This window comes from Zootoca vivipara, chromosome 7 (genome assembly GCF_965207765.1).
Source record: "Zootoca vivipara chromosome 7, rZooViv2.hap1.1, whole genome shotgun sequence".
In the NCBI taxonomy this organism is placed as follows: domain Eukaryota; kingdom Metazoa; phylum Chordata; class Lepidosauria; order Squamata; family Lacertidae; genus Zootoca; species Zootoca vivipara.
The window spans coordinates 20635467-20661610 of NC_142590.1; the positions used below are offsets into that span (position 1 = coordinate 20635467).

The 26144-nt window shown below is 39.7% G+C and overlaps 1 protein-coding gene across 4 annotated transcripts in view; it reads right to left on the bottom strand.

The window, feature by feature from the left end:
- The window catches only part of ARHGAP29 (Rho GTPase activating protein 29), a 58741-nt gene that overhangs the window by 10697 nt on the left and 21900 nt on the right, over positions 1-26144 (bottom strand). For all 4 annotated transcript variants that reach the window (XM_035121520.3, XM_035121517.3, XM_088673149.1 and 1 more), the window contains 13 exons: positions 21658-21801; positions 12014-12110; positions 10915-10987; positions 8046-8112; positions 7454-7591; positions 7125-7189; positions 6596-6706; positions 6409-6489; positions 5670-5855; positions 5325-5462; positions 2968-3158; positions 1019-1182; positions 511-639 (listed from right to left, as the gene is read on the bottom strand). In XM_035121520.3, coding sequence (XP_034977411.2) covers positions 511-639; positions 1019-1182; positions 2968-3158; positions 5325-5462; positions 5670-5855; positions 6409-6489; positions 6596-6706; positions 7125-7189; positions 7454-7591; positions 8046-8112; positions 10915-10987; positions 12014-12110; positions 21658-21801 — 1584 coding nt within the window. The remainder of the gene's footprint in view (positions 1-510; positions 640-1018; positions 1183-2967; positions 3159-5324; positions 5463-5669; positions 5856-6408; positions 6490-6595; positions 6707-7124; positions 7190-7453; positions 7592-8045; positions 8113-10914; positions 10988-12013; positions 12111-21657; positions 21802-26144) is intronic.

Below are 26144 nucleotides of genomic sequence, written 5' to 3' on the forward strand. Positions count from 1 at the left end.
AGAGACCATCACAGCAAACTCACAAGATGCTGATAGGTAACAGGGTAATTAATAAACTAGAAGCACCCCCGGTCCATCTCTCTGACCCCAAACCAATGCAGACTATCTCTCTTCTATGGATAATAGCAACACCACCACTTGACCCCCACCTGAGTCAGGTGAGGGCCACCCAGCTTACCCATCCGAGTTTTCGTTATGCACACTAGGTCAGCCCCTTCATTCATGATAAAATTGTGGCTACACATGATCAGCATGGACTGGTGTGGCCTTCAACAACAGCACTACTAGATCAGAATGCTCAACAGCTAAACTACCAGTAGCTTCTGGAGAGTGGGACAACTGAAGTGGAGGACAGGGGTCAAACATCTAGCCTCTGCCCCAGATGGTAGTCAGTCAGTCCACTCGTTATGCCTTCCCCTGCCCACTGCCACTGAAACTGGAAATTTCACCCAATATATACTATTCATTGTCAAGATTTTATTAGTGTTTGAAAATTAATATTCTCTGTACCTGGGCTTGCAGATGGAGAGTCTACAGACCGTGATTCACTGCTTCCTCCTGCACTTTCAGAATCACTGCACATTCCTCCACTCTGGTTACCAACTGACCAGGATCTGAATGGTGGGGGGCCACGCACAGCTTTAAGAAAAGAAAAAGAATGAACTCAAATGGTGAAATAAAACATTTAAGTCAACCTTGTACTATTAAAATACAAGCATTTCAACAATTTTCTACATTTGCTGCTTGGTTTGTGCTGGAAGCAGAATAAACTTATTCAGCTTCTAGTCATATTTTATCTGGTTTGCCAAAATGTTAAAATCAAAAATCAGTGAAAAACAAAACAAAACAAAACAGAAAGCAAAACCGCAATAACCTAAAAAGATTTAATTTAATTTAATTATGATCTTTTGTTTATTACGATAACCATCTGAGTACTGGCAATGAGTTACTGTAGTGACCTTTAAAGGAAGACTACTGTACTTTATCATTAAGATTTAGAAACCTACTAAAATATTACCAGAGACATCTGTGGTGCTTGATGATCTTTTTTCTCCAATCTTTTGAGATCGATGACAGCTTGGACTTGTGATGTCTTCTAGTAACTGAGCGGGAAAATCTCCTGAGCACTGGGATAAATTTCCTTGTGATGTATGGACATTGTTTGATCGTTTACTGAAAACCCTGGGGAGAAGAAAAAGCATTTTTATTTTTGGAAATATCCACCTTAGCAGGTTCCAATGTGTCTTTGCCTGCCCCCACCCCCCATCTCTTGAATCGTTCCCACAGGACAGTAGATAGTAGATGGAGGGGACAGGTTAGTCCAACTAGAGCATGTCCTGAGTTGGATTTTATGCTTTTTTGCCTTGTTTTGAAATGAAATGAGTGTATGTGTTTGAACAAAGAACAAGGGCATATAATATTTATTAGTTAGTTGTGGGACTCTCTGTGGTAGGATGAAATTTGTTTCATCCGGTATTTTATTTTCAAACGTAAGCTTTTGGTGCTTACAGCATTTATCCATCAGCAGAGTTTATTGATTCAATTTGCAATTAAGGTATAAGGCATACCAATTCTGCACGGGTCTTTTGTAATTAAGTTGTCAAATGCAACTTCCACTGCCTTCTTATATTTGCACCCTAATGTTAGATAATAATAAAAAACCCACAACATCCAAATACAGAAAGAGCTTATTAGTCATGTTCAGCAGCAGGAAGTCTATGCTTAATCAGCTTTTCTCCTCCCAGCACAACAGAAGCTGCCCGTGTTTCCCTAAGTAATAGCCTTAACAACTTAGTTATCTATCATAATAGTAATTTATCATGAGAGAGCTCAAGACAAAAGACTAAAACAGGTGCTTTCTTTGGATGACTTAGTTGAAGTGCATGGTGAAAGCCCCTTTTATCTCTGGAAATGTTGGAGCATGGATTTAAGACAAATTAATGACAGGCCGGAAGTCTACAGACAAGTATCCCAAGACTAACTTTAAATTTCCTGGCTATTATTACCTCAAGCTTTAAGTTAAGAACTTTTGAAAGAGTTACATTTTCTTATATTCAGCTTTTTTGAAACGGAAAACAAAAAATGAGTATTTAATCAAGTTCCAAAGCGGACTTAATACTGATATTAAATGTTGCAAACAAAAGTTTTTATAAATAAAACATTTCCAGGATTTTATGAATGTCTTGCAGAGGTTAAGCAGTGTAAGAGCCCATCAGGTATTAAAACACACTGGAACAGTCTGACAGGCCTAACTTTGAATACTGCTTCCATCATTCCACCCCCATATTTCCAATACTCAGACGGAGACATTGCTTATGTAATCTAAATGGCACCACCCATGCTCAAAAGAGGAGGTTTTTTAGCAGACTTCTGGAAACCCCAAGGTTTAATGTACAATATTTTTAAAAGACAAAATAGCTTTTAGGGTCGAACCACCAAAACATCTCAATGAGAACTGAGCATCTTCAACAGCTACAGAATGCTGACTTTCTGGTGGGAGGAGGACGGCTGGAAAATGGGAAGAGAGGATGTAACAGAATGCAGTATCCTGACCAGGAATTCCTCACCCTGCAGTATTTTTTGTTGCAAGTCCCACTTGTCCCAAATTCTCGTGCTCAGCAACAAGAATAGACATAGTGATAAGCATCAACTGTTGCCGCAAATGGGTGGACAACGAACTTAAGTGAGAGCCAAGAACTTGTGCAAGCTGAGGTACCTTTTGCATATCTTTCTTTTTTTGGCTAAATGAAAAAAAAATCCTCAGCAAAAATCAACAACAAATACTAAACTCTGTTCTACACTATGAAAAGTCACCTGTCTTTTAGGACCCATTTCCATTCATTTTTCAACAATGCCTGACTTATTAAAGTAACAAGTTCTTTCACTCTTTTATTTTCTATCTGCATTCCTCTAGCATTTTGTTCACATTTGCTGCCAAGTAAGTGAAGATGGTATCTGAGCTCTCACCCTCCAACCTGGGAGCTCTGAGTTTCAAAGGAACCCGATTCAATGGGAACATCATCTTTTGGCAAATTCTTCACAAACTCTGAGAACTTCTGTCCTGGGTCATAAAGCTTGGCACTCTCACAGAGGGACTGACAGTTAACTGGTAGAGACACAACTTGGGCATGCTGCATCTGGAACAGGTTAACTGTTGCCTGGGTGGAACAAAAAGATATTTGAAACTGAGATTTTTCAAGAAACAAAGGTTTGAAATATTCCCTGCATCTCTTAAAACTTACAAAAATAGTTCACAAATGATTTTTTTTCAGGTACTGTATTTTTTTTAAAAAAAACTAGCCTGTATGTCACCAATCACAATTACAGATTTCTGTCATAGTTTGTTCAACTTTTATTAAACTTCTCCATTTCCCTTCTGTCAGTATACTTAGGTTTCAAGAAAGCATGTGGATGCAAGATGTATTTATAGTTAAACCAACCTCTGTTTTGTGAGACTGATAGAAGTCAGCAAAAGGGTGAATTCTGATTGCCTGTAGTGGTACTGGTTTGGATCCAAAGAAGCATGAGTGTAACTCAGCTTACACAACAGGTTGTTCCCACCACACCTTGCTTAAGCCCCCTAGATGCCTGAAAAAGCCCTTCCTAAGGTTTTGGAGACCCTCTAGTATAGCATGGGATGTGGGCACAGGGAGCTGTAATGGGAAGAAGAACTGGTAGAAGTCATGGAAGCCACTTTGCTTATCAGCAAAACCAAAAAAAGAAAAGAGAACTATAAAATGTTGAAAAACTGAGTCTCTCGGTATTCAGAAATCTGAAGAGAGAATATAAACAAATTGCAGTGTTTGTAGTTGACTAGAAGCCTCAAGCATCCATATTTAGAAATGTGATATGGGCCAGCCTCTCGTTCAAGATGCTGCTTAGGTCTATTTATTATAAAGTTAAGGATTAATATGCAAGGCATAGCTGCAGAAGAAATTTAATGCTAAACCCTTCCATTTCGATATCATCCACATTTACAAAAAAGCTGTGTCACCTTTAATTCAACATAAGTTGATGTATGTCTTAAGTTAAATAACAAGTATGTACCGTATACAAAACAGATCTATCATCTAAGATTCTAAGCCTTTCTTCCCAAAGACAAATGGACACTTTATACTAATACATAACCTCATGAACTCCTCTGCTTGTCTTCCTGATGTTGTCTGCCTTCCATGAATGGCTTGCTATAATTAAGCTGTGGAAACTTATGTTATCTGGATGGATATTCCAATTTATGAAATAAACAACTTCATGGAAAAACCATTCACAAACATCTTTTGCCACATGTTGTGTGAAGCTTGTTTAGTTTTATGAGAAATTTTGCAGCACTATTTAGCAATTCAGAGTGCTTGACATCATAGTACCAGGAAACCACTCAATTCTGGACAGACTTCAAAAACGGGGTGCTAGGAACAATAGTATTCTATTTAATCTACTACAAGCTATTATCATTCAATTCACAGACGCTTTAAGTCAAAGGTAAGGCGGACCAAAGCTGCAGCTGTATTCCCCCCCCCTTGCCACTTTTTGAGGTAAGGCTCTGAAGGTTGGGCTCACTGTTGTTTCAAGATGAAGGAACATGAAGAGATTCTCTACTTAGTACCAATGCACATAAAGAAAAACCAATGAATCTGGCATTTCTGATCTCCAACTCACAGCGAGGAAAGAGGAGAGCAGGAGGTGCACAAGACAAAGGGTTGCTGCAGCTCTTTCAGCACTATGGAAAAGCCTCATTCCCCATTACCTCTGAACTAGGCAAGTGGATCTGTTTAGACAGTTCTTCAGACTACTTTTAAAAATTACTAATATACTGAATGAAACAATCATACAGACACCATTAAGACAGTTCTCCAAACCATGGGTATGGAAGATGAGCAATGAGTCATGGACTTGCCTGTTTCCCCTCTCTTCATGGCTTTCCTATCAGTTTCCTGTTTAGCATTAACCATGATTTTGTCAGGGCATCTGAACTGGAAAGCTATAATTGCCAAGCCTTCCAAACCAGAATGTGAAACCATGGTCTGAAGTGGGTTTCTAGTCTTGGGTTGGGAGTACGAACAATAAGCACAGCCTTCTAATTCAAGCAGCTTGGCAAACTATGGTTTGTGCTAAAACTATAAATGTAGAAGGAGCATGGGTTGTTCATGTTCCACTATTACACCACAGCTTATAGGTTGGCCCAAATAAAACCAATATTGCTTTAGTCCATATACCAGCAGGGTTGGCTATAATGCTTAAGAGATATATTTCAAATCATTTTCACACATGATAGTCCAACAATAATGATTTTCTTCTCATCTAGAACACAAGGAACACATTCTTACAGCTTTAAGTGTGAGGTCACACTGATAAACAAGTTCCCGTAGCTGGGTTAAGATATCACTTTTGAAATTTTCTAGATCATTTCGTTTTTCTTCAACTTCAGCCATGCTGGCTTTGAAATGTTCATTGGCTTCTTCAGCCTACAACAAATTAAACATATAAAGAATGAGTGATGGTGAAGAAACTTCCTATTAAAATACCTAAAGAAACCCTACCTTTAGTAGTCTATGAGAAAAGCACTTTATAATTTCACAAGTACAAGCCAACATGTCTTATGAATCACATCTTTCCAAGAACTAGTGTAACACTGCATTTCATTGCTAACACATCTAAAGAAGTTTCCTTACCTTTAGGAGAGCCTCCTCTTCAAGTTTTCGTTTCTTCTCAATTTTACTGACATCTTTAATAATACCCCCACTGGAGGTCAGATGCTCCTCTTCAGCACGAACAGTTGATGATTTTGCCTTTTCATATTCATCTTGCCGCTGAAGATACAATAGCTTTGCTTTTTTAACGGTGGATTCCAGTTCTTGCTGCTCATTCCAAAAGAAAGCATCTCAATATTAGCAGTTTCCATGTTGTAGAATGTGACACGTTATATTCTAACTCAAAGCTTTTTAATCATCATCATCATCATCCACATCATCATCATCCAGACATTGGACTGTGGGAATGGGAGTATGGGAAGGCATAGGAACTGTGGCCTTTATGCCATAAATGTGAAGAAAATTGTAACTAGTGGATTTTTCTTTTTAAAATATGTAAACTTTTCCAATGTATTACAGTGAGTAATGTATGCTGAATGTCTATATTGTATGCTCTGCAGGTAAGATTGGAAGTTTAGAATTTCTATCTGAAACAAAGGGTGATATCCCACATAGTACAAGTGAAGTCTTCTCATGCAATGGGGCTTCTCTTCCTGCACTATAAATCCTCCTCCATAAATCAGTTCCACAAGTTCCCCAAACCTACAAAGCAGATTTTGGGGAAACACAGGGGGATGTTGGGGGAAGAAGATTTCCATTATGCAAGCAGATGGACATCCCTGAATGCCCCCCACAATATATTATGTTCAAATATACCAACCATTTTCTTTTGTTCTCGTTGCCAAAGCTCCTTGATCTCCTTCCTTTGTTTATCCAGTTCGCTTTTCCTTCCAAGGAGTGGCTACATGAGAGAAATCCAATGACTGTGTAAGGAAATGTCAACGGCTAAAATATATATGCCTGTGAGCTATGCATGTAAAAAAGCTTTTAAATAGAATTGGTTTTACCTGAACAAATTTATTAGTTTGGAGAGCTGATGCCGTTTGTTGCCAGAGCTGACTGTTCTCTACATCATTTTGGAACGCATTTATGAATATTGATTGGAATGGCATGTAATCCTGTAAGCCAAGATATGTAAATTAGTAGAGTATCCCTCCAGGTCAATTTCTCCCACTGATTTAAGTGGGAAAAGTGCTTTAGACAGATCCGTGACAAAATTAAGTTGTTACATTACTTTAATAACCTTACGTAAACCTTCATTCTAGTAAGACAAAATGATCAGTTTAAAAAAACCTAGTTCCAGAGTTGCACTTGTAAGAATGAATAAAATATTGTAAAAGAAAAGAAAAAAGTTTGCTTAATTTTTCTTACTTTCAGTAGCAAAAAAAAAAAAAGCCAGAAGAATATTCATCAGAATTTAAATAGAAAAAAACTACAAATAAAGGAAACAGCAAAGAAGAATTCAGTGGAACTTCCATAATCAACAGAAAAGTGTGTATATTATTAGCAGTGCATTTTTATTAAGTGAACACTCACCTGAGAGCCAAGAATAGCTTTAGTTGTTTCTGCCATTTTTGCCAGGCTTTTAGCACATTCCATTTCTGTAGGGAAGGAAGACCAGTTTTACATAGTGAGTGAGAGCAGTAAGAGCAAGCATAAACTTCTCTGTAGTCTTCATTTAACAGTACACAGACACTATTTTGCTACAAATATTTCAGTCACAGGAAACAGGCAACAGTTCCACTCATTTCAGTGAACAGCTACTAATTTAGAAATCACATTACTGACAGTCTGTAGCACAATCCTGACAACAGATTTAATTCCATCATGACAAAGCTCATTAGATGCCAGAAAGAACCACTCACCCAAGTTAAGCTTTTTCTCTACCCATGCAACTATATCCTTCGTGTATTTTGACCATGCCTTAGCATAGGACAGAGCTGATTCAATTCCATTATCGTTCCTTAGGAGAACACTATCAATCTCTTCAGCTCTAAGGTGCCCTGAAAATAAAATGTCAAATGCAAAAAAGTGAATTTTAGACATGACCACACAGCAACAGCACAGCTTGTATCAGGCAACTGTGGAGACTAAAGCAGCTCTGATCTTGAGATTCTCTTTAAATGCTAGTTGACACTAAATTGAACTGACAGGGCTTTTAGAACAAATTAAAGGGTCACAGAATTAAATCCTAACAAATCATATGGCCAACATAAAACTTTCTTCTGTAATGAACTAAACAGGAAAAAAATGTATAAATAGCTGAAGTTCATGCTACAACTTCCAATAACACAGAGGTTTTGTAATTTCAATGGGGCTAACTTCAGTTCTAAACTCACTTCTGTTAAATACCAGTAGTTTCCCCCCATAGTAAAAAAGAAAATTTTATTATGTCTACATTATTTCTACATGTCTAAAAACATAACAGAGACCAAAATCACTGTATGTAATGCTTACCTGAACCTTGTACGTCATCCTTTTCGTGCAGTGAGCCCCCGGAATCCACAGAAAGATTTTCAAAAGACTAGCATTCAATAAAATGCAGGCTGTTAGCATTAACTAAGCAAACAGATGATTAAACACTTAACATACTAACTATGTGGCATTTTTCAATACTGACATAGTAAGTGAATGGAGTAGAAAGCACTCCTGCCCAGTAACTCCATTCCCTTTTAAATCTACAATGGTTGAAAAAGGCAAGACAATTTAGGTAGTATAGAAAGCCTTTCAAGGTGTCAAACATTTTCAAACAGCCTTTTAAAGCTTTGGTGGAGCTGGTTACTTAACAAAGTAAGTTAACTATTCCCCCTGAAAAAAATGGCTAATTTATGAATGAACTTGATGCATAGCCAAAGCATGACCCCAAGTGTATTTTAAACTTTGCACAATATTCCTGAAAACATATTTCCAATTCAATAGCACAGTACCCTGTCCATGCAAAGTGGATGGAAAGGAAGTATTGTTGCCATTTTTCTCCATTAGAAATAAAAATGCCCAAATATCCATTATGGTGTAAAAGCGAACAGAACCCCCCCCCCCCGGCATCCAAAAATAAAATTGGAAAGGAAAATACAAAAAAGGTTATAAAGCGCCCATAGGTAACCTTACTAACATGCACTACCATTTAAAATTAGACTTTCTAGCTAGTCAACCTCATATGAATCTGGACAATGATGACAGGCAAAGTCTATTAGGCATAAGAAAAAGCTTTTAAAATGTTTAGAATATAAGGCGGGCACTGGGTATGGGGTTAACAGCGTCAATTGTCACAAATAATCAACATGTGTTTGTTGCACATGTACAAACACATTTTACAAAGCATCCCAAGAGCAATAAATACAAGTACAATTACTGCAGTTTCTATGCTTGCACAACAGATGCCAATTTTGGCAAAATGGTATGTGGACTGGGTGCAACAAATGAAGCATGAACATGCATCAGTGGAAACATAAAATCTGGTTTACATACAATGTGCCAATTGCTTGCAGGTTAAGCATATTAGAAATGCTTAACTTCAGTTACACACCTCTTTCAGTCAATCAAGGAAGCTCTCAATGTGACAGAAGGTAAAAAGATTAGCTTCTCCTCTACCAACACACTAGAAAACTGGCTGGCGACAGGTGATATTTTCAGAGAGCTGAAGGTGATATGATGGAAGCATCACTGAACACTGTATTTTCAGTCCATTCTCTTTGGGGTGCTTCAAAAAGAGCCAACATAAAATTGCAAAAATTTCTTTGCTGAAAGATTGCAGTGGGACAAAAGAAATGAGTGAGAGGCAATGCCTCCAATATTTCCTTCAACTCTTTAAAAAAATAGCCTACTAGGAACATGATAAAGAAAAAAGATGGCTGCCTCATAAGCACATAAGGGTAGCCATCAAGGGCGGACTTCAGTAATCTTTCATAATATGATGCCCTGTGCAAGGCCAAAAATTGGAGCCCCCAAATGGATCTTCTCAATTTTGCACTCCATCGGCTCAGCACCCTGTGTGGCAGAACTGCCTGCACCACCCTATTGACACTTGTTTAGTAAGATTTTCTGCTAATGACAGAGACCACATTGGTTATACCATTCCTCTAATGTTCCTTGAGACTTCCGGTTTTGTTCCCCCCCCCCCATCAGCTGGCTTGCTGCAACCAAGGTTTTCAAGTGCCATTAAGCGAACAGCAAAGAGAACCCACACAAACGACGCTGACACAAACCCCCACACATACATTAAGCAAATTAGAAACGTCGCCTCCTGACCCCACCCCCACTCGCCTGTCCCCACTCGCCTGTCCCCCCTCCACCTCTTCCCCCCTTTTTCTTCCTAATGTAACCCTAGTGTCTCAACAAATGAAACTGGCATATGGAAAATGTAACTTGAAAAAAGGAGACACTGCGCATACCTTTGTAAACCAAGAAAACTTTAAATAAAAATATTTAACAAAATAAAAATAGGACAATGCAATAAATGAGCAACATTTTAAATTAGGCCTAGTAAATTAGTTACACTCTGGTAACTAGTGCAAGTGGTGCAACACAGGTGTGATATGCTTTAGCTGCCTTTAGCAGTTGGGTAGCCATCTTTTGTACCAGTCAAAGTTTCAGAACTACTGTATCATTAAAGGCAGCCCCACATAGAGTGCATTATAACAGTCTAGCCTGGATGTCACTAGTATGCATGGATAACTGGAGTAAGATGCATTCTCTCCAGATAGGGTCTCAGCTAGTGAGCCAGTCAAAGCTGGTAAAAAGCACTCCTGGCCACTGCTATCACCTGAGCATCCCCAGTCAGCATCATCCATGTTCACTACCAAACTGCCAGCTCTTCAGGAGGTACACAACCCCATTTATGACTAGTTGCATATCTCTATCTGGAGGAATCTGTTTCCCCACCTACAATATCTTCATCTTACCTGGATTAAGCATTGACTTAATTTACCAAGTACCATTAAAGCAGCTGAAGCACAAACAGGGCTTGAAAGTTACTTTTCATCTAATACAATTTGACACAGCAATTAATTTGCAGCTTCCTACTTTAGATCTGCTTGGCCCAAGCACCTTAACTACTTTTGTATAAACACAGTAAAGAACCTCCAAAGAGAAGCTACTTTAAATTAGGCCTTATATATATTTACAGATAGGAACTGCTTATTAGTTCTTAGAAAACATCAGTTTTAGTTGTGCATTAGAATATTTCTACAACAACAACAACAACAACAACAACAACAAAATCATTTTAAACTGATCCTGCTGGATAGTCAAAAAAATATTGCTCTCTTCTATAATATTACTAAATGCAAAATGTATTTTAACAACTTAAAAAATATTTTTACCCTACCTGACTTTGTCGAGATACGGGAAGACCCAATGTTGAGCTATTATCCACATCTCCCATAAGGAAGTCTGAAACTCTGCCATGAGAACCAGAAGAAAATTCACTCATGCTTTGCCCTGCTATACGAGAACAAAATGTCTACCTAATACTCAGAACAGACAACCACATGAGAATGTTCAGGGTTTATTTAAGGCGTCCTCCGCCTGTAAAAGATAAGTAAAAAATAGATACAAAACCTAGATGTGAAACTATTTTACTACAAATTGTTTTATACTGGTAGTTCAAGATTTGGTTCACTGAAATCAGAGTCAACCAAGAGTATATTTTCCCAGCCATTGGGCAGACATGGAAAGCATTCAGCTGTCATGTTAAACTATGGCTCAGTGAGATGTGAGTGAGCCTGGCTACCTCCCAGGCTCGTATGTTTGCCCTCTCCTCATCCTGGGCAGCTGGGAGGAGTCTGGAAACATCTGCTTTATGGCACCGTCTAGCATCATCAGAACTCAGAACTGTGATTAACATTAACTATGGTTGAATAAACCAGGTTCAGAGGTCACAGTTTGAAATTGGTCTGCTTGAAACTAATCCAAGTAAACTTCTTCCAAGTAAACCTCTTGTACAAGAGGAGGGCAGAAAAAGCATAAGAGTGTGTGGGGGAGACTATGCTCTTCAATATCTTGCATTAGCATGTTTCTTCAACAACAACAAAAATCATTTTAAATCATTGTTTAGTAAGATGTCCAAACACAGCCATAGTTTCTTAATTTGCCCTTAAGGTACCTTTGCAATTACTGGAGCAAATAGGCAGCGCTACTGTGGGAAATGATTATGAAGAAGCAGTCACAAGAAAGGAGTGGACCAGAACACAATGAAATTAAGTTTCTCAGCCAGAGGACTTTACAAATACCCATTCTTTCTCATATTGTAAGAGCAGCATCTACGTAGTCCAAAACAGGATTGGCAGGGGGACAAGTAAAGTATAGACCAACAAATGGACAAAAGGGACGAAACACAAAAGTGTCACATTGCAGCAGAGTTCAAAGAAGGTGAGACTTAAGGTGCTTTAGGAAACAAACCGAACAGTTAATTATTTTTTACTTACATGTTGCCAAATGTGAATGCCAGTGTGTCAATAGAAGAGAATATCTCACTTAGGACTTCTCGCTTGTTTTCTTCATTAACTTCCTTGAAGTTTACAGCTAAGGAAGAAAACAAAGAAGAGTACATTAATCAGATTGTACTTTCACAAACCATGAAACTGCTTCCAAGACAAACCACAGGGCTATCTATATAACCTGTTGGGGAACATAGAACATCTATAAATTTGACAGTAGCATCTAGATGCCCAAATATTCATTAAATGCAGTATACTGATATTATAAGCCTGCTTTCTACAATTTTAAACTACATTTACCTACCATGATACCCTCTTCAGGAATGCCATGTTAAAATGACTATGTGTGAAAACTGACAATGTAAAACAATGTTAAGTTTCTGCACTTACAAAAGCTGCTTAAGGACCTGAGAATTCTTTACATCTCATGACAAGAAGGGAAGTATAATAAGTTCCCTTAGCAAAGGACTTAGATGTGGTAACTGTTTTTCAGAGACAGGAAAACAAAATATAATCTACATAAAGGAATAATACCCCATAATAGATCAGACTAGTTAGGGCTCCACTAGACAAGATTATGGAAATCTTTTTCTTTCCAGTAATTGCAGAGTGGGATGGGAAGAATGGCTCATCTGGATTGGTACTGCACCACAGAGGGAGCAGGGTCAATCCTTTCCCCTTGTGCTATTTACCCAATAGAAATCATACAGCCTCTCTCCTAGGCATAAATGGATCTATTTCTATTCATCCTATTCCTCTATTTCTTCTATTCTTCTTTCCTATGCACTTAATCAATTCTTGCAGGTTTTTAATGCATTAAATGCATTTAATCTGTATCATTTTCCCTAAACTATGCATTTTTTCTACATTATTTCCCTAAAATATGTAGTTTTGCATTTTTTCAATTCACATACCCCTAAAATACACATTTTTGTGCACATTTCCCCATAAAATATGCTTTTGTGCATATGTTTTGAACCAAAACTGCATGGGAAAATTCAGAGAAGTGCATAATCTGATTGATAACCACATTCTGACCTACAAAAAAAGTCTGGGACTGGCAATTAGGCTTGCTCATTAAAAATGTGAACCAAATTCATTTTTTCCATCTGTAATTTCTCTTTCTCAAGATGCTATTTGCTCTATTGTGGAAAATGTAGAGGCAAAGTGTTACTGATAGCAGGGTAAACAGCAGCTTTGGTGTGTTTAGTTTACATCCCAATCATTCGCTAGTGACCAAAATTTTAAGGATAGTAGAGATGCAGTCACAGACCCATCATCTCATCTAGTTTAGCCCTGAGATTCATTACTATTAAAATGTTGATACCTAGGAAGATTGGCACATATGGCACTCCTCAAAACAGTTCCCATTTTTCACAGATAGCTGCTTGAAAACAGTTTCTTCAAACTCTGAAGCAGGGGCAGGCTTGTGCCATCTGCTTTGTTTGCAAAACAGTGGAGTCTGGGGGTGGGCAGCATACACTTAGAATTAAGGAACAGGGTTCCTCTAAGCACATGCTCTGCTCAGGAATTTGATTTCAATTCCATAACAGAGTTCACAATCCTTTTACACAAGGGTTTGCTCCTGATTCTCTCCCACCAATATTTATTCATTTCAGAAGCCTAATTTAGAAGGGAGAAAGTTATTTTTATGCTAGCGCTAAATGGGAATTGGAATCCTTGCTGATCTATCTCAAACCATTCAGTGATCTACCAGATCTCCATGTACTTTCTCCCACTTCTGCTTTGCAGAACTTCTTACCAATCACAGTAAAATGATTACATTGAATCAAATCCCAATCTTCAGTTCAATTTTAAAAATGAAGAATAGAAGAAAAACCATTGGATGTATAATTAGAGGTTAAAAATGGGAAACTTGTAAGAAAGAAATTTATTTGGAACAAGATCATGTAGCTTACATCATGAATTGTGCAAAAAAACTAAAGTTTCCTGCCAGGTGTGTAAACACAAAAAGATAACAAATATACTAAGCCGGATATTCCATTAGACTTCCTCTGTGAAAGGAAGAGTTTTTCCAGTAAATGGATACAAATTAACTCTCTAGTAATTATACTATGATAAGCTAATGAGCTACTTAGACTACATGGATTGTAACAGTTAGACAAACAGAAATTCTAGGTGTGGTGGAAGAAGTTTCATCATACATTCTACGTCCTGAAAACAATGCTTCGGCATTCATTGAATATGCACCAAAATCAATTCTGCTAAACTTTAGAATGTATGTTTGTATTCATTGTAAGCATTTTAACAAATGAGTCTTGAACTAAGCAATCCTCTATTGCACTGATCATTATTTTTAGTAAGAAAAAGTAAAACTTTCAAAATGCCAGGTATCATCAACTACTTTCAGTTTTGTTAAAATCGTATGCTTCCCTTGTATAATATTCAAGCACTAAGACTTCTCCTTGAGAAAAATGAATATATAACTGCACATTACAATACTCCCAACACAAATATAAATCAAGATTTAATTTTACATTAGGCATTTGGAGAAAAATTCTGTCAGGAAATCGATTTCCAAACTTCAGACAAATGGTTAACTATGGAAATTAGAAGGCCAGGAAAGAAAGCAAGAAAATGAAAAGTATAATATACAATGCAAGTTGTTTAACTATTTCTCTCTAAATATATGTTGCGAGAAGAAACGCACACACTTTCCTGTTCTGGAAGCAATTCTTCATTGCTCCCTTTACGGCACAAATCATTTTTTGAAGTCAGTAGCAGTGAATTCAAAAACTTAGTTCCATTATGTTTATTTAGGATTGTAGCCCTATGTTCATAATCTGAAATTCCAAACAAGACAAAGATTGCACACTTACGTTTTTTAAAAACAGGCAAGCGGACAAATGTAAGATATAAAGTGCAAGACTCCTACCTTCTTCCTGAAACACTTCCCTCCAAAGATTCCTATAGCCTTCCTTTCGGCCATTACTGGCACACTGATATTACTTAACATCAGCTTTGAACAGAGTCTTTCCCCAGGACATCCTGGCTGCACACAATAGCACGGACAACAATGAGTAGTAGTACCATTTCTATGTCTGGAAATGGCAACTATCTTTGCCTCTACATTTTCAACTGAGCATACAACTTAACAGAAATGGGAAGGATTAATGTAAACATACGCCACCAACCACCATTTAAAGAAAACAAAACCACTATTCAAGGACTTATATAACAACCTGGCATATCAATCTAAAGGGATACTTGTCATCTATGTAATAAATTTTCTAACTTTATATTTTTCTAAATATTCACTGATTTAAATGTATGTGCTGTAGAATACTACCAGATTGCCCTTTGTTCCAGGGCAAAGACACCAGAAACTTGAGATTACTGCAATTTTGCAATTGTTATTTAACAAGTGTTTGTTAGTAAAGCAAATTCACATTTCTTTAGATGACATGTTTGGAGTTTCTTAAAAGCTTCAAAATTTTGTAATACAAGATGTTAAAAGTCTTTATATTTCCTCTAATTACATTTGATGGTTGTTTTTTTTAAGTAACAGGATGTTTGAAGAAAAAACAGATACAAGTGGAGAGTAATGAAAGGGTGTGGCAGGGCAGTGGAATTGCTAATTTTGGAACAAACCACAAACTTCATACCATGTCTCTAAGGCCTTGTACAAGACTTTTCACTTAAGTTTTGCCTTGTGATTTTAAGCTTTGGAACTTATGCCAGTCTCCTGAAAAATTTATCTCCTCATGGTATTGCAAAATAAATGCTCTCGGGAATTGCAATTTAGTTAACGATCACTATCGTAACTCTCCCAGGCCTCTCTGTTTTAACACAGTAACCACAACACTCACTTAGTGCACTTACGGGAGATGTTTCAGTTTTTTATAGTTACATTATGCTTACTATTTTAGGAGAACTCACAGCTGTCCATGGAGGCACAGGTCAACTCTGTGTCCAAGGCAGCTGTTTATCAGGTCCATCTGGTACGCAGGCTGAGTCCCTACCTGCCCACTGACTGTCTCTCCAGAGTGGTGCATGCGCTAGTTATCTCTCGCTTGGACTACTGCAATGCGCTCTACGTGGGGCTACCTTTGAAGGTGACCCGGAAACTACAACTAATCCAGAATGCGGCAGCTAGACTGGTGACTGGGAGCGGCCGCCGAGACTACATAACACCGGTCCTGAAAGACCTACATTGGCTCCCAGTACGTTTCCGAGCACAATTCAAAGTGTTGGTGTTGACCTTTAAAGCCCTAAACGGCCTCGGTCCGGTATATCTGAAGGAGCGTCTCCACCCCCATTGTTCTGCCCGGACACTGAGGTCCAGCTCCGAGGGCCTTCTGGCGGTTCCCTCACTACGAGAAGCCAAGTTACAGGGAACCAGGCAGAGGGCCTTCTCGGTAGTGGCACCCACCCTGTGGAATGCCCTCCCACTAGAGGTCAAAGAGAACAACAATTACCAGACCTTTAGAAGGCATCTCAAGGCAGCCCTGTTTACGGAAGCTTTTAATGTTTGATGGATTTCTGTATTTTAATGTTTGATGGATTTCTGTATTTTAGAATTTCTGTTTTGTTGGAAGCCGCCCAGAGTGGCTGGGGGAACCCGGCCAGATGGGCGGGGTATAAATAATAAATTATTATTATTATTATTATTACTATTATTATTATTAATGCAAATGGCATTTCAAAAGTGTTTATCCTGGGCCCCAACAAAAGATAAATTTATATGGATAATTTAAGTAGTAACGAAGAGTCGGACACGACTAAACGACTAAACAACAACAACAAATAGGAGTAGAAGTCTACCTCGCATGCTTGAAGGCAGACCCTAACTTCAGTGAGACTAATTTTAAAACTCTTTAGGAATACAGTCATATCTCATGTTGTGTCTGCTGCGGGTTGAGTTTTTTCATGATACGAACGCAGCAGACCTGGAAGTGTTTATTTCCGGGTTTCGCCATGAGCGCATGCAAAAACGCCGCTCAGGTTGCGGACTTTTCAGGGCGCGAACGGCACCCCGGAACGGATCAGGTCCGCAACCCGAGGTACCACTGTATAGATCCAGAATGTAGACTGTATCCTTCAACAAATCTGCTACAAATGAACAAAACAGGTTATGTGTGTAACTTTGTGTTTTTATATTGTAAACAGCTCTGTGATCCTCAGATGAAGGGTGGTATAAAAATTTAATAAATAACAACTACTATGGCTCTTCATCTGGTCAGCTAAACAACAAAGGATGATGCCTTTTACTGAATCAGACCACTGGTCAACCTAACTAGGGTGCCATTTTTTGAAGAGCAAAAAAGAGGAGACATTTGCTGACTTCCACTTTTAACTATGGATCTCTAAGATGACTCTCATTTTAAATTGAAAGGCAGTTGGGGGTTGACAGTTGGGGAGTGGAGGGTTAGAGAGGGAGCAGGAGGTTAGGTTTGGGTGGATGGGAAGAAAGGTTATAACCGTTATTATCAAGATGCAGGATATGTATTAACAAGTCTGTATTATATGAGAAGAAGATATGCACTTTTAAGAACCAGAGAAATCCATGTTTTCAAGTTAAATAATAAAATTGAATGTGCCTAAACGTTCGTGGACTCGGGCAGTGTCTCAGTACCTTCAGAGGTGTGACTAAGAGGCGAGAACAAAGCTTTCCTGTGGAAGAGGAAACTGTTTGCTTTTCTCCTGTCATACAAAGGGCTGGTTAGGAAAGCCAAGGGAGCCACATAGTTGCCTAAGGGAGAGTCAAATTGTAGCAGTAAGGATCCATGGGAGGGAGACCCCACTGGTGGCAATAGGTTTCGAACGCAGAGCCCTGAGGTACCCTGGAGAAAAGTTCAATTTGGACACTGGAGGTTTACTCCCGTTTGTATAGAAGCACAGGGAGAGCCTCTGTTGTTAAAGCAGTGAGGGGTGGGAAACGGGGAATCCCTCACAGCGGCCACCCTAACTAGCTCAATACTGTCCACACTGACTGGCAGCAGCTCTCTGTGGTTTCAAACAAGGGATGTCTCCAGGCTATAACGGTGGTAAGAGCTGCTTTCTTGGCTGTGGTGGATAGTATGGCATGAGGTGGTTTCAGCACCTTGCTGGTAGTGCCAGCAAGGCTTTCTCTATCCTGAAAAAGGAGATCTGCTTCAGTGATAGCATCATGACAAGCACTTCCATCCCTGATGAAAGTAAGATTCACAGTGCTAGGGCTAATGACTTAAGACTATTTTTTAAACGGAGATGAGGAAACTTTTGAGGGGCCCAAAAATAAGATGTGAAAGCCTGACAGACACACTCAAAAAATTGGAGGGACACTAAAAAAAAGTTATTAAATAATTTATCTTTTGGAATGTGTGAAATGCTTTAAGACACTTTTTACTCACTTTCTATTTTTATGTAAGACAGTACACAGCATTAGAGAACAATTGCTTCTTTGTGTTATAGACATATGCTTTGAGTCTCAAATATTCAAATGCAAGATGCATTTCTGAACCTAGTACACATGGTGCCCTCAAGACATGGTTGGATTGCAACTTTTATCACCTGCAATCATTGGTTCTGTTGTATGGAGCTGATGAAAATTGCAATCTAACAGTATCTGAAGGGCACTATATTGGCTGCCTATGACTTATGGGGTGATACTATGTTCACAAGAGGAGCATGCAGGACCTTTGTTGTTTATGAATTGCTGCTTGCTTTGTTCTGGTATCCTTTAACATCTCCTGTCCCTTTGGTTGGCCCCTCCCTTGTGGTCAATCTTTCCACCTCTCTCCCAAAGTCTGCGACATGGATTGGACAGCCTGCTACAAAATATCACAATCCTATGTACTGTATGTCTAATCAGAAGGAAATCCCATCGGGTTCAATGTTGGCAACTCAGGCATTTACACTATTGAGGTTGCAATCTTTTGTGCAATTACGTCTTATTTTTGAGTAAATTATTTGGCTGCGTGATTTAGGTGGTACAGAAATAAAACTGCTAGCACACTTGCAAAACTAAGCAGGTTCTGGTATAGTTTCAAATTGGATGGGGCGGACTAACCCTCAGGATTCCTTCCAACTCTACAATTCTATGACCCTATGCATAAGAGTGCAATGTAAAATTCATACATATGCCAGAAAGTATGATTTTATGTTATAAATTGTATGTTTTAAAGCAGTAAAATAAGTATTGGCTTGTAAAAGAAGTCATCACTATGGCATATATTAAAAAAATTCCCCTAAGTTTCCATCCTCCCCCCCAAAATGTATTTTCGTGACTTCTAAATTTATGGAAATTCTACTTATGTTAAGTCAGTGGCAGATGATGTCATCTCTTCTCTCCACCTTCTTCCTCTCCACCTGATACAGATGGAGGAAGGGGAGTTCTTGCCAGCGGTCTGAACTGAACACTTGCAGAAAGCTTTCCCCCTCTTCATTCTATCACTCCATTTCAGCTTCCATTCCTATTTTTCTCCTCCTGTTGGGCTTCCTCCAATGACATGATTTTGGCACAGTGATGTATGTGGGCCCAAGGACCACAGACTGACCACTGCTGATCTACACGAATCCTGTGTTGTTTCGTAGTCCTGATGGCATGATGGAGACCCAATACTGATGGAGCTCCCTGGATATTCTGAGGTAGGCATGTAATTGTGGCTACAGTCTCTAGACCAGGAGCTAAGAGCCAGTGGCCCCTGGGGTAGATGCAGCCCATGAGGGCTCCCCATATAGCCCATACCATTCCCTCCCTCCCAAGCAATTTGGCTTGAAAAAAGCCTTCTATTGGACACAACAGAACCCTTTCCAGCTGCAATCTTCATTTAAAAAAAAATCCCCCACTGACAACAGGATTTGAATAATGTTTTTAAAAAGTGAAATCTAATTGCTGGGAGAGGAGAAGTAACATATTGCATGCATGTGCATGGATATGCATTGCAGGGGGTTGGACAGGATGACCCTTGGGTCCTTTTCAACTCTGTGAGTCTATGATTCTATGTGCTGCATGTATATATGACAACATATGTATTCTGTCAACTCTGCCCTGCTTAGATAGGTTCTACCACTTTTGTTTTGACCCTATTCACTGTTGGCCTGTGCCTCTAGCTTGAAGGTTAAAAGGTAAAGGTAAAGGGACCCCTGGCCATTAGGTCCAGTCGTGACCGACTCTGGGGTTGCGCGCTCATCTCGCATTATTGGCCGAGGGAGCCAGCGTATAGCTTCCAGGTCATGTGGCCAGCATGACAAAGCCGCTTCTGGCAAACCAGAGCAGCACATGGAAACGCCGTTTACCTTCCTGCTGTAGCGGTTCCTATTTATCTACTTGCATTTTGACGTGCTTTCGAACTGCTAGGTTGGCAGGAGCTGGGACCAAGCAACGGGAGCTCACCCCGTCACAGGGATTCGAACCGCCGACCTTCTGATCAGCAAGCCCTAGGCTCAGTGGTTTAACCACAGCGCCACCTGGGTCCCTTGAAGGTTAGCCATTAGGAAATGTGGCTTTGAAACTGTAAGGTTCCCTACTCGTAGTCTAGACTATGGTTTCCCAAACTTGGGTCTCCAGCTGTTTTTGGACAACAATTCCTATCATTCCTGACCACTGGCCTTGCTAGCTAGGGATGATGGGAGTTGTAGTCCAACAACAGCTGGGGATCCAAGTTTGGGAAACCCTTGTCTAGACCCAAGAAAAGGAAGAGGCTGTCTCAATTTCTCCAGGACCAGCTAAAGGGGAAAACCAAGGCTGAGTATCTTGCAGAGGCTAGGTTAAACATACGCTCGAGAACTGGCTGATGATCAGCAAAGCTCCCGAGAATTGCTATTTGTTAATAATAGTAGTCTCACGGTTTCACAACAGTTTCACAACATAGTTGTTCGTGCATTTGTGGTTTCTCTTTCCCGTCTTGAACCCAAAGTTATGCAACAACTGTTCCTCCAAATAAGCTGATAAACCCTGTACATCTAACTTCAATCTTACCCAACAGTATACATACAAGTTACCAGCATATCATATATTTCAAATACAAGTGGCGACCATTCCGCACAGGCATTCTGTTCCTAGCTACTGTGTGCGTCAGCGGAGTGTTCCCCACCCCATTACACCCCACCCTGCCCCCATTCTGCCCTTTTCTGAGTACAAAATAACCCACATGTTAGCAATCATGCGCCAACTTTACGCGTCTTCAATGGTTGCTACCTGTACAGACATAAAACTCACTGCCTTAAATGAAAATATGCAACACAAATAGACTGGTACTTTTAATTTATTGCAGTAAATGACTTTTTTCTCACTGGGCAATTTGAGTGCATTGGTCTGAGTAAAGACTTGGATAAGCTGAAAATTAAACAAAGATCCCTCCAGAATCACTATGAACAAGCTATGTCCCGCAGTTCTGTTGTAGTACAAAACTGTTTAAAACAGTGTTCATCTAACTTTGTAAACCCCCAAAATTTGCAGACTAGCATGCACCTGCTGTGTGTTATCAAGAGAGGAATAGCTCTGTTCCTCATTTAGCAGTCCCTCACATGTCTGAGGTATTGGTTTGGCATTTCCCTCCTCTGGCAAATTATATGGTTGAGTGTCTCTGGAAGTAAATACAGGAGGAGTGCTAACAGCAACATCTGTGTTACATCACAAGGTAACTTTATTTACTATATCAAGTTGCAAAAGTTCTCCTTTTCCTCACCTTTCACTTTTGCGATGACTGTTCCTGCAGCACTTAGAATATCAACTGAATTAAGACATTGGTGCTTGCTAATGATTGCCTTTAGCACACGCAGGAGTTCGCCCAAACGTTCATGAACAACATGATGCAGACAATCTTGTTTTTCTGAAAAGAAAATTAAAAAAATATTTAACTATAAAAATATACATGAAGCACTGCAAATATGTTTTCCCTCCGATATCACTAGTTTGTCATGTGGACCGGATCTATTTTGCCTACATAAGCTAGCTCCTGCTTAAAATGTGTAAGAACACATTTCCAGTTCCAGTTCCATTTCGAACAGAGCATAAGGAATCATTTTGGGTACAATTCTACAGTTCCTTGGGAAGGCAGCCATTGGCGATAAAAGAAGTATTATTTATTAAAAACATTTCTATCATTTTTAAAAAATCCCAAAGCAGTATACAACAGTAAAAGAATGCAGCAAAGAAAGAAAACAGAACACCATCATTACAGTACTATAGTCATTAAAAACTGGCATCAATGGTGAGGGAAAGGGTTGGGCGAAGAGGAAAAATAAGCAATGGAAGTAGATCATTGTTTGTGCCTGCCATACTGCAGAGGGAAGTTCATTCCATAGCACAGGTGCAAACACAGATAAAGGCCCATCTCCATGTTGCCTCAAAACGGAACTCTGGAGGTTGCAACACAACCAACAGGGTCTACTTCAGCCATAGTAGTGATATAATGAGTCTATAGGGCGGGGGGGGGGGGAGATGCTCTTTCAGGTAATCTTGTCTTGGGTTATTTGGGGCCTTATATGTTAATAAAATAAAATAATAATAAAATAACAAACTACCAAGCAGTGCAGCTCTTTTAGCACATGTGTTATATGTGCTGGGAAAGGCACCTCACTCAGCAACCAAGCCACTTCATTCCAGGTCAGCTGCAACTTCGAAACCAGCCTTAAGGGTAGCCACACAAACTGGCGCAGTCTTGAGGTTACTAATGTATTGGTTCTAGTGGCTAGCTAATCCTATCCAGAAACAGGAATCACTGGTGTACTAGTTGAAGCTTGTGATGAGCAGTCCTCACCACTGAGGAAACTTCAGCCTCCAGTGAAAGCAATGGAACCAGAAGCATGTACTTGTTCCTTTAGAGTGAGTATAAGCCCTTCAGAAACAAACTCCCTAAATCCCTGAACCTGGAAACCTCTCAGCCTGGAAACACCTCCATCTTATCAGGATTCAGCTTATTGTCCATTATCCAGCCCACCACTGTACCTAAAGAGGTTGTGCATGGCCGCTCTTGACTCAGATATAAGACAGAAATAGAACTGAGTGTCAACAGCATATTTTTGACATTTAACCCCAAATCTTTTAATGGCCACTTCCCAACAGCTTCACACCCCAGCACAATTGACAGAGGCTAAAAGTACAGCTGTTCAGTGCTAGTCTCCAGAAGCAGTCCCCAAAACAGAAGTGGAAGCATTGTAATACAGTGCCTCCAACCCCCCAATCTGTGCTGCTGATCTAGAATGTCATGGCTGATCATATCAAAAGCTGCTACGTACACCTGTTTTACAAAGCAATTTACACATTTAATCTAAAAGAGTTCCGTGGCTAGAAATATAAAAATAAGGCAGTTCAAATCCTACATTTGATGTACAAAAATAGAATATAAAACATAATATAAATCATAAAATGCTGTTAAAAACTTAAAGCCAACAATAACGAAAAGCTTCAGAAATAGAACGGACTAATTTGGGAAGGCCTGGGAGAAAAAGTCAAACAGGTTTTCAAGGAACATCAAAAACAAAGTTCAGACTTGTTTTACTCTTAGGGGAAGAGAATTCCAGAGGTACTGTACTACATATGTTTCAAGTTGCATCAAGGCCTACGGAGAAGGCAAGGCCTACAGCAATTAACCCCACAGTAGTTTACCGCACAGCAGTTTATCTCTGAAAATAAATTTAAGCAGTTACCTTTGCAATGTTTACTATCTAGTCTTGGGTTGAAGAATCTACAGTATAACATTCCAGATGTTTCTAGACTAACTCTCATCATCCCTGGAACAATTTCCATGTTAGCTGGGGCTTATGAGAGTTGGAAGTCCCAACAAGACCACAGGTTAGCCACCCTGGAGTTCTGGAGAACTCAAATGTTCACATACTACAGTGTTATGGATTTGTTTGCTTTGTTTACACCTGTCATTTCACTCATCAAGAATTGTGATACTGTATTGACCTACTGTCTTTTGTCAGTGTTGCATAGCTGCCAAGTACCCCGTTTTCCCCAGGAACCCCCCCGTATTTTCTTACCGTTTCCCTCCCGCTGGTCTCCCAAATGGATTTATATCCCGTAAATCCCCCGGAAAGCAGCTCCTGCCGGCGGCCATCTTTCTGGTGCCGCTCTGCCCACGTATGGGCACCGGAAATCGGGCAGCGCTGGCATCGGAAGTCGCTTCAACGCATTTCCGGAAGTGCGTAGAAGCGACTTCTGGTGCCGCTGTGCCCATTTCCAAAATGGCCGCGGTGCCAGATGTCGCTTCTACGCATGTCCGAAAGTCGTGTAGAAGCGACTTCCGGTGCTGCGCCGCTGCTGGTCCCGGATTTTTCAATCTGGAACTTGGCAGCTATGGTGTTGGGGCTTCTCCTAGGCCATGGGTCTCTGCAGATGCAACCATACTGACTCCTGCCATGTCTTGACATGGGATAAGAAATATAATTATGCATATTGAGGAACTTACTGTTTTAGAATCAGACTATTTGTTGTTACTGGCTTATAATACTATGCATTGAAAAACAGTGTAAACAATAATTAATTTGTAATAACTAGTATGGAAAGAACTAGACCTGACTTACAACCAACAACTTTAACAACCTGTTCAGCCAGACAAAACTTAAATACAGCAAGATAAAATATCTTCCTGAATTAAAGAAATTATGGGCATAGCTAAAACAAGTGAGAATTTGAGGAAATACCTGCAATACAGAAATTCTAGTTTTGAAACTTTACCTGCATTCCAATTTGCTTTGCCACCATAACCCTTTCTTTTATTTATTTAAAGTCTAGATTTACCAAGGCAAAACTATGGCCTTCCTGAATGAAACGTCAACAGAAAAATCACAAGCAAAAAAGACAAAGCTACTTTATTAGAGTAAGCCAGGGAAGAACAGGATGATGAAAATTCCAACTCTGAATAAATTTCTATATGTTTAGGTCCTAGACCAACAATTCAGGCTTCCAATGTTTGAAGCTGACACATTAAGATATAAAACATTTCCCGGAGTTCCGGTTTCCGCCGGCAGGAATGGCGGACCTGTTTTCCATCCCTCTGACCTTCGTGAGGAATTTGGCGGTTGCTAGGGGAGTAAATGGCAACCCCCTACCCTCTTCGGGGGTTACGGAGAGGGGCCGCTGGCCCGCGATGCCCCCAGACCCACTCTGACTGTTTATGGAGTGGGGGGAGCTTGGGCTGAAAAGCACTTACGAGGGCCAGGACTCCCGGACGCTAATCTGCATGGCGGAGATTTCCATGGTTAAAGAAGATAATTAGGCTTAAATCTATGGACATACTTCAGAAGGAGGGGAAGAAGCGCTGTTTACTGCTGAGAAATCTATGCTGCTGAGGGAGAGGAGTTAAAGGCTGTATATCATCTGGAAGAAGGATTGATGGGGACGGAGCGATAAGGGAATGGAGTTTTATTTTTCTTCATACGAGTTACTTCGTACCTTCCCAGACGCGATGTCCTGGCTTGTTTGGAGTGAAAGAGAAGCAAAAGACTGTGTGAGTTGAACTTTATAAACTGTTGTTACTGAGCATAATTTTTAAAGATGTGGAGTTGCCGATGAGAAAAGCCCCCCCCCCCCTAGTCGGACGGAAGGAGTCCTGGACGCGTTCGGAGGATTTATGAGCTGTGACGCACTTTGAATTGGAGCAGCGACCTGAAGCTAAGTTCAGCTATAGGGCAAGGAGATCCATTAATTTACCAAGAGTTTATGGTTTGATGTTTGGGTCTTCTGCCTGGAAAAGCTGTAAATTTTATAAAGATCGTTAATCTTCATGGCTATGAGAGAAAACGAAAGTGATTTGAGCTTTTTAAGATGGCGCTGCTTCGACGCAACAGGGAGCTTCACACTAAGAAGATTGGGGAGGCTGGACTGATTAACCCACACAGGAGAAAGAACATTTGTGAAACCTCGTTTGATATTTATCTCAGCAGCTGGGAAACAATCGGTTGAAAGTGGAAAACATCTATGTGACTGTAAGGGGAAGATCTGGATTATTATGAACTTGGAGGACGATTTGAACTTTAGAAAAAAGACGGCAGTGGACGGTTGCGAGGAATCCCCAATTTCTTGAAGCATGGGAACCCAAATAAAAAATTCTTTAGACGATTTGGCATAACATTCGGTTTGATTGATATATATATGTGTATAATTTGAAATAATGAATGTGATATAATTGGTTTTAATTGGAAAATTAATAAAATATATTTTTTTTAA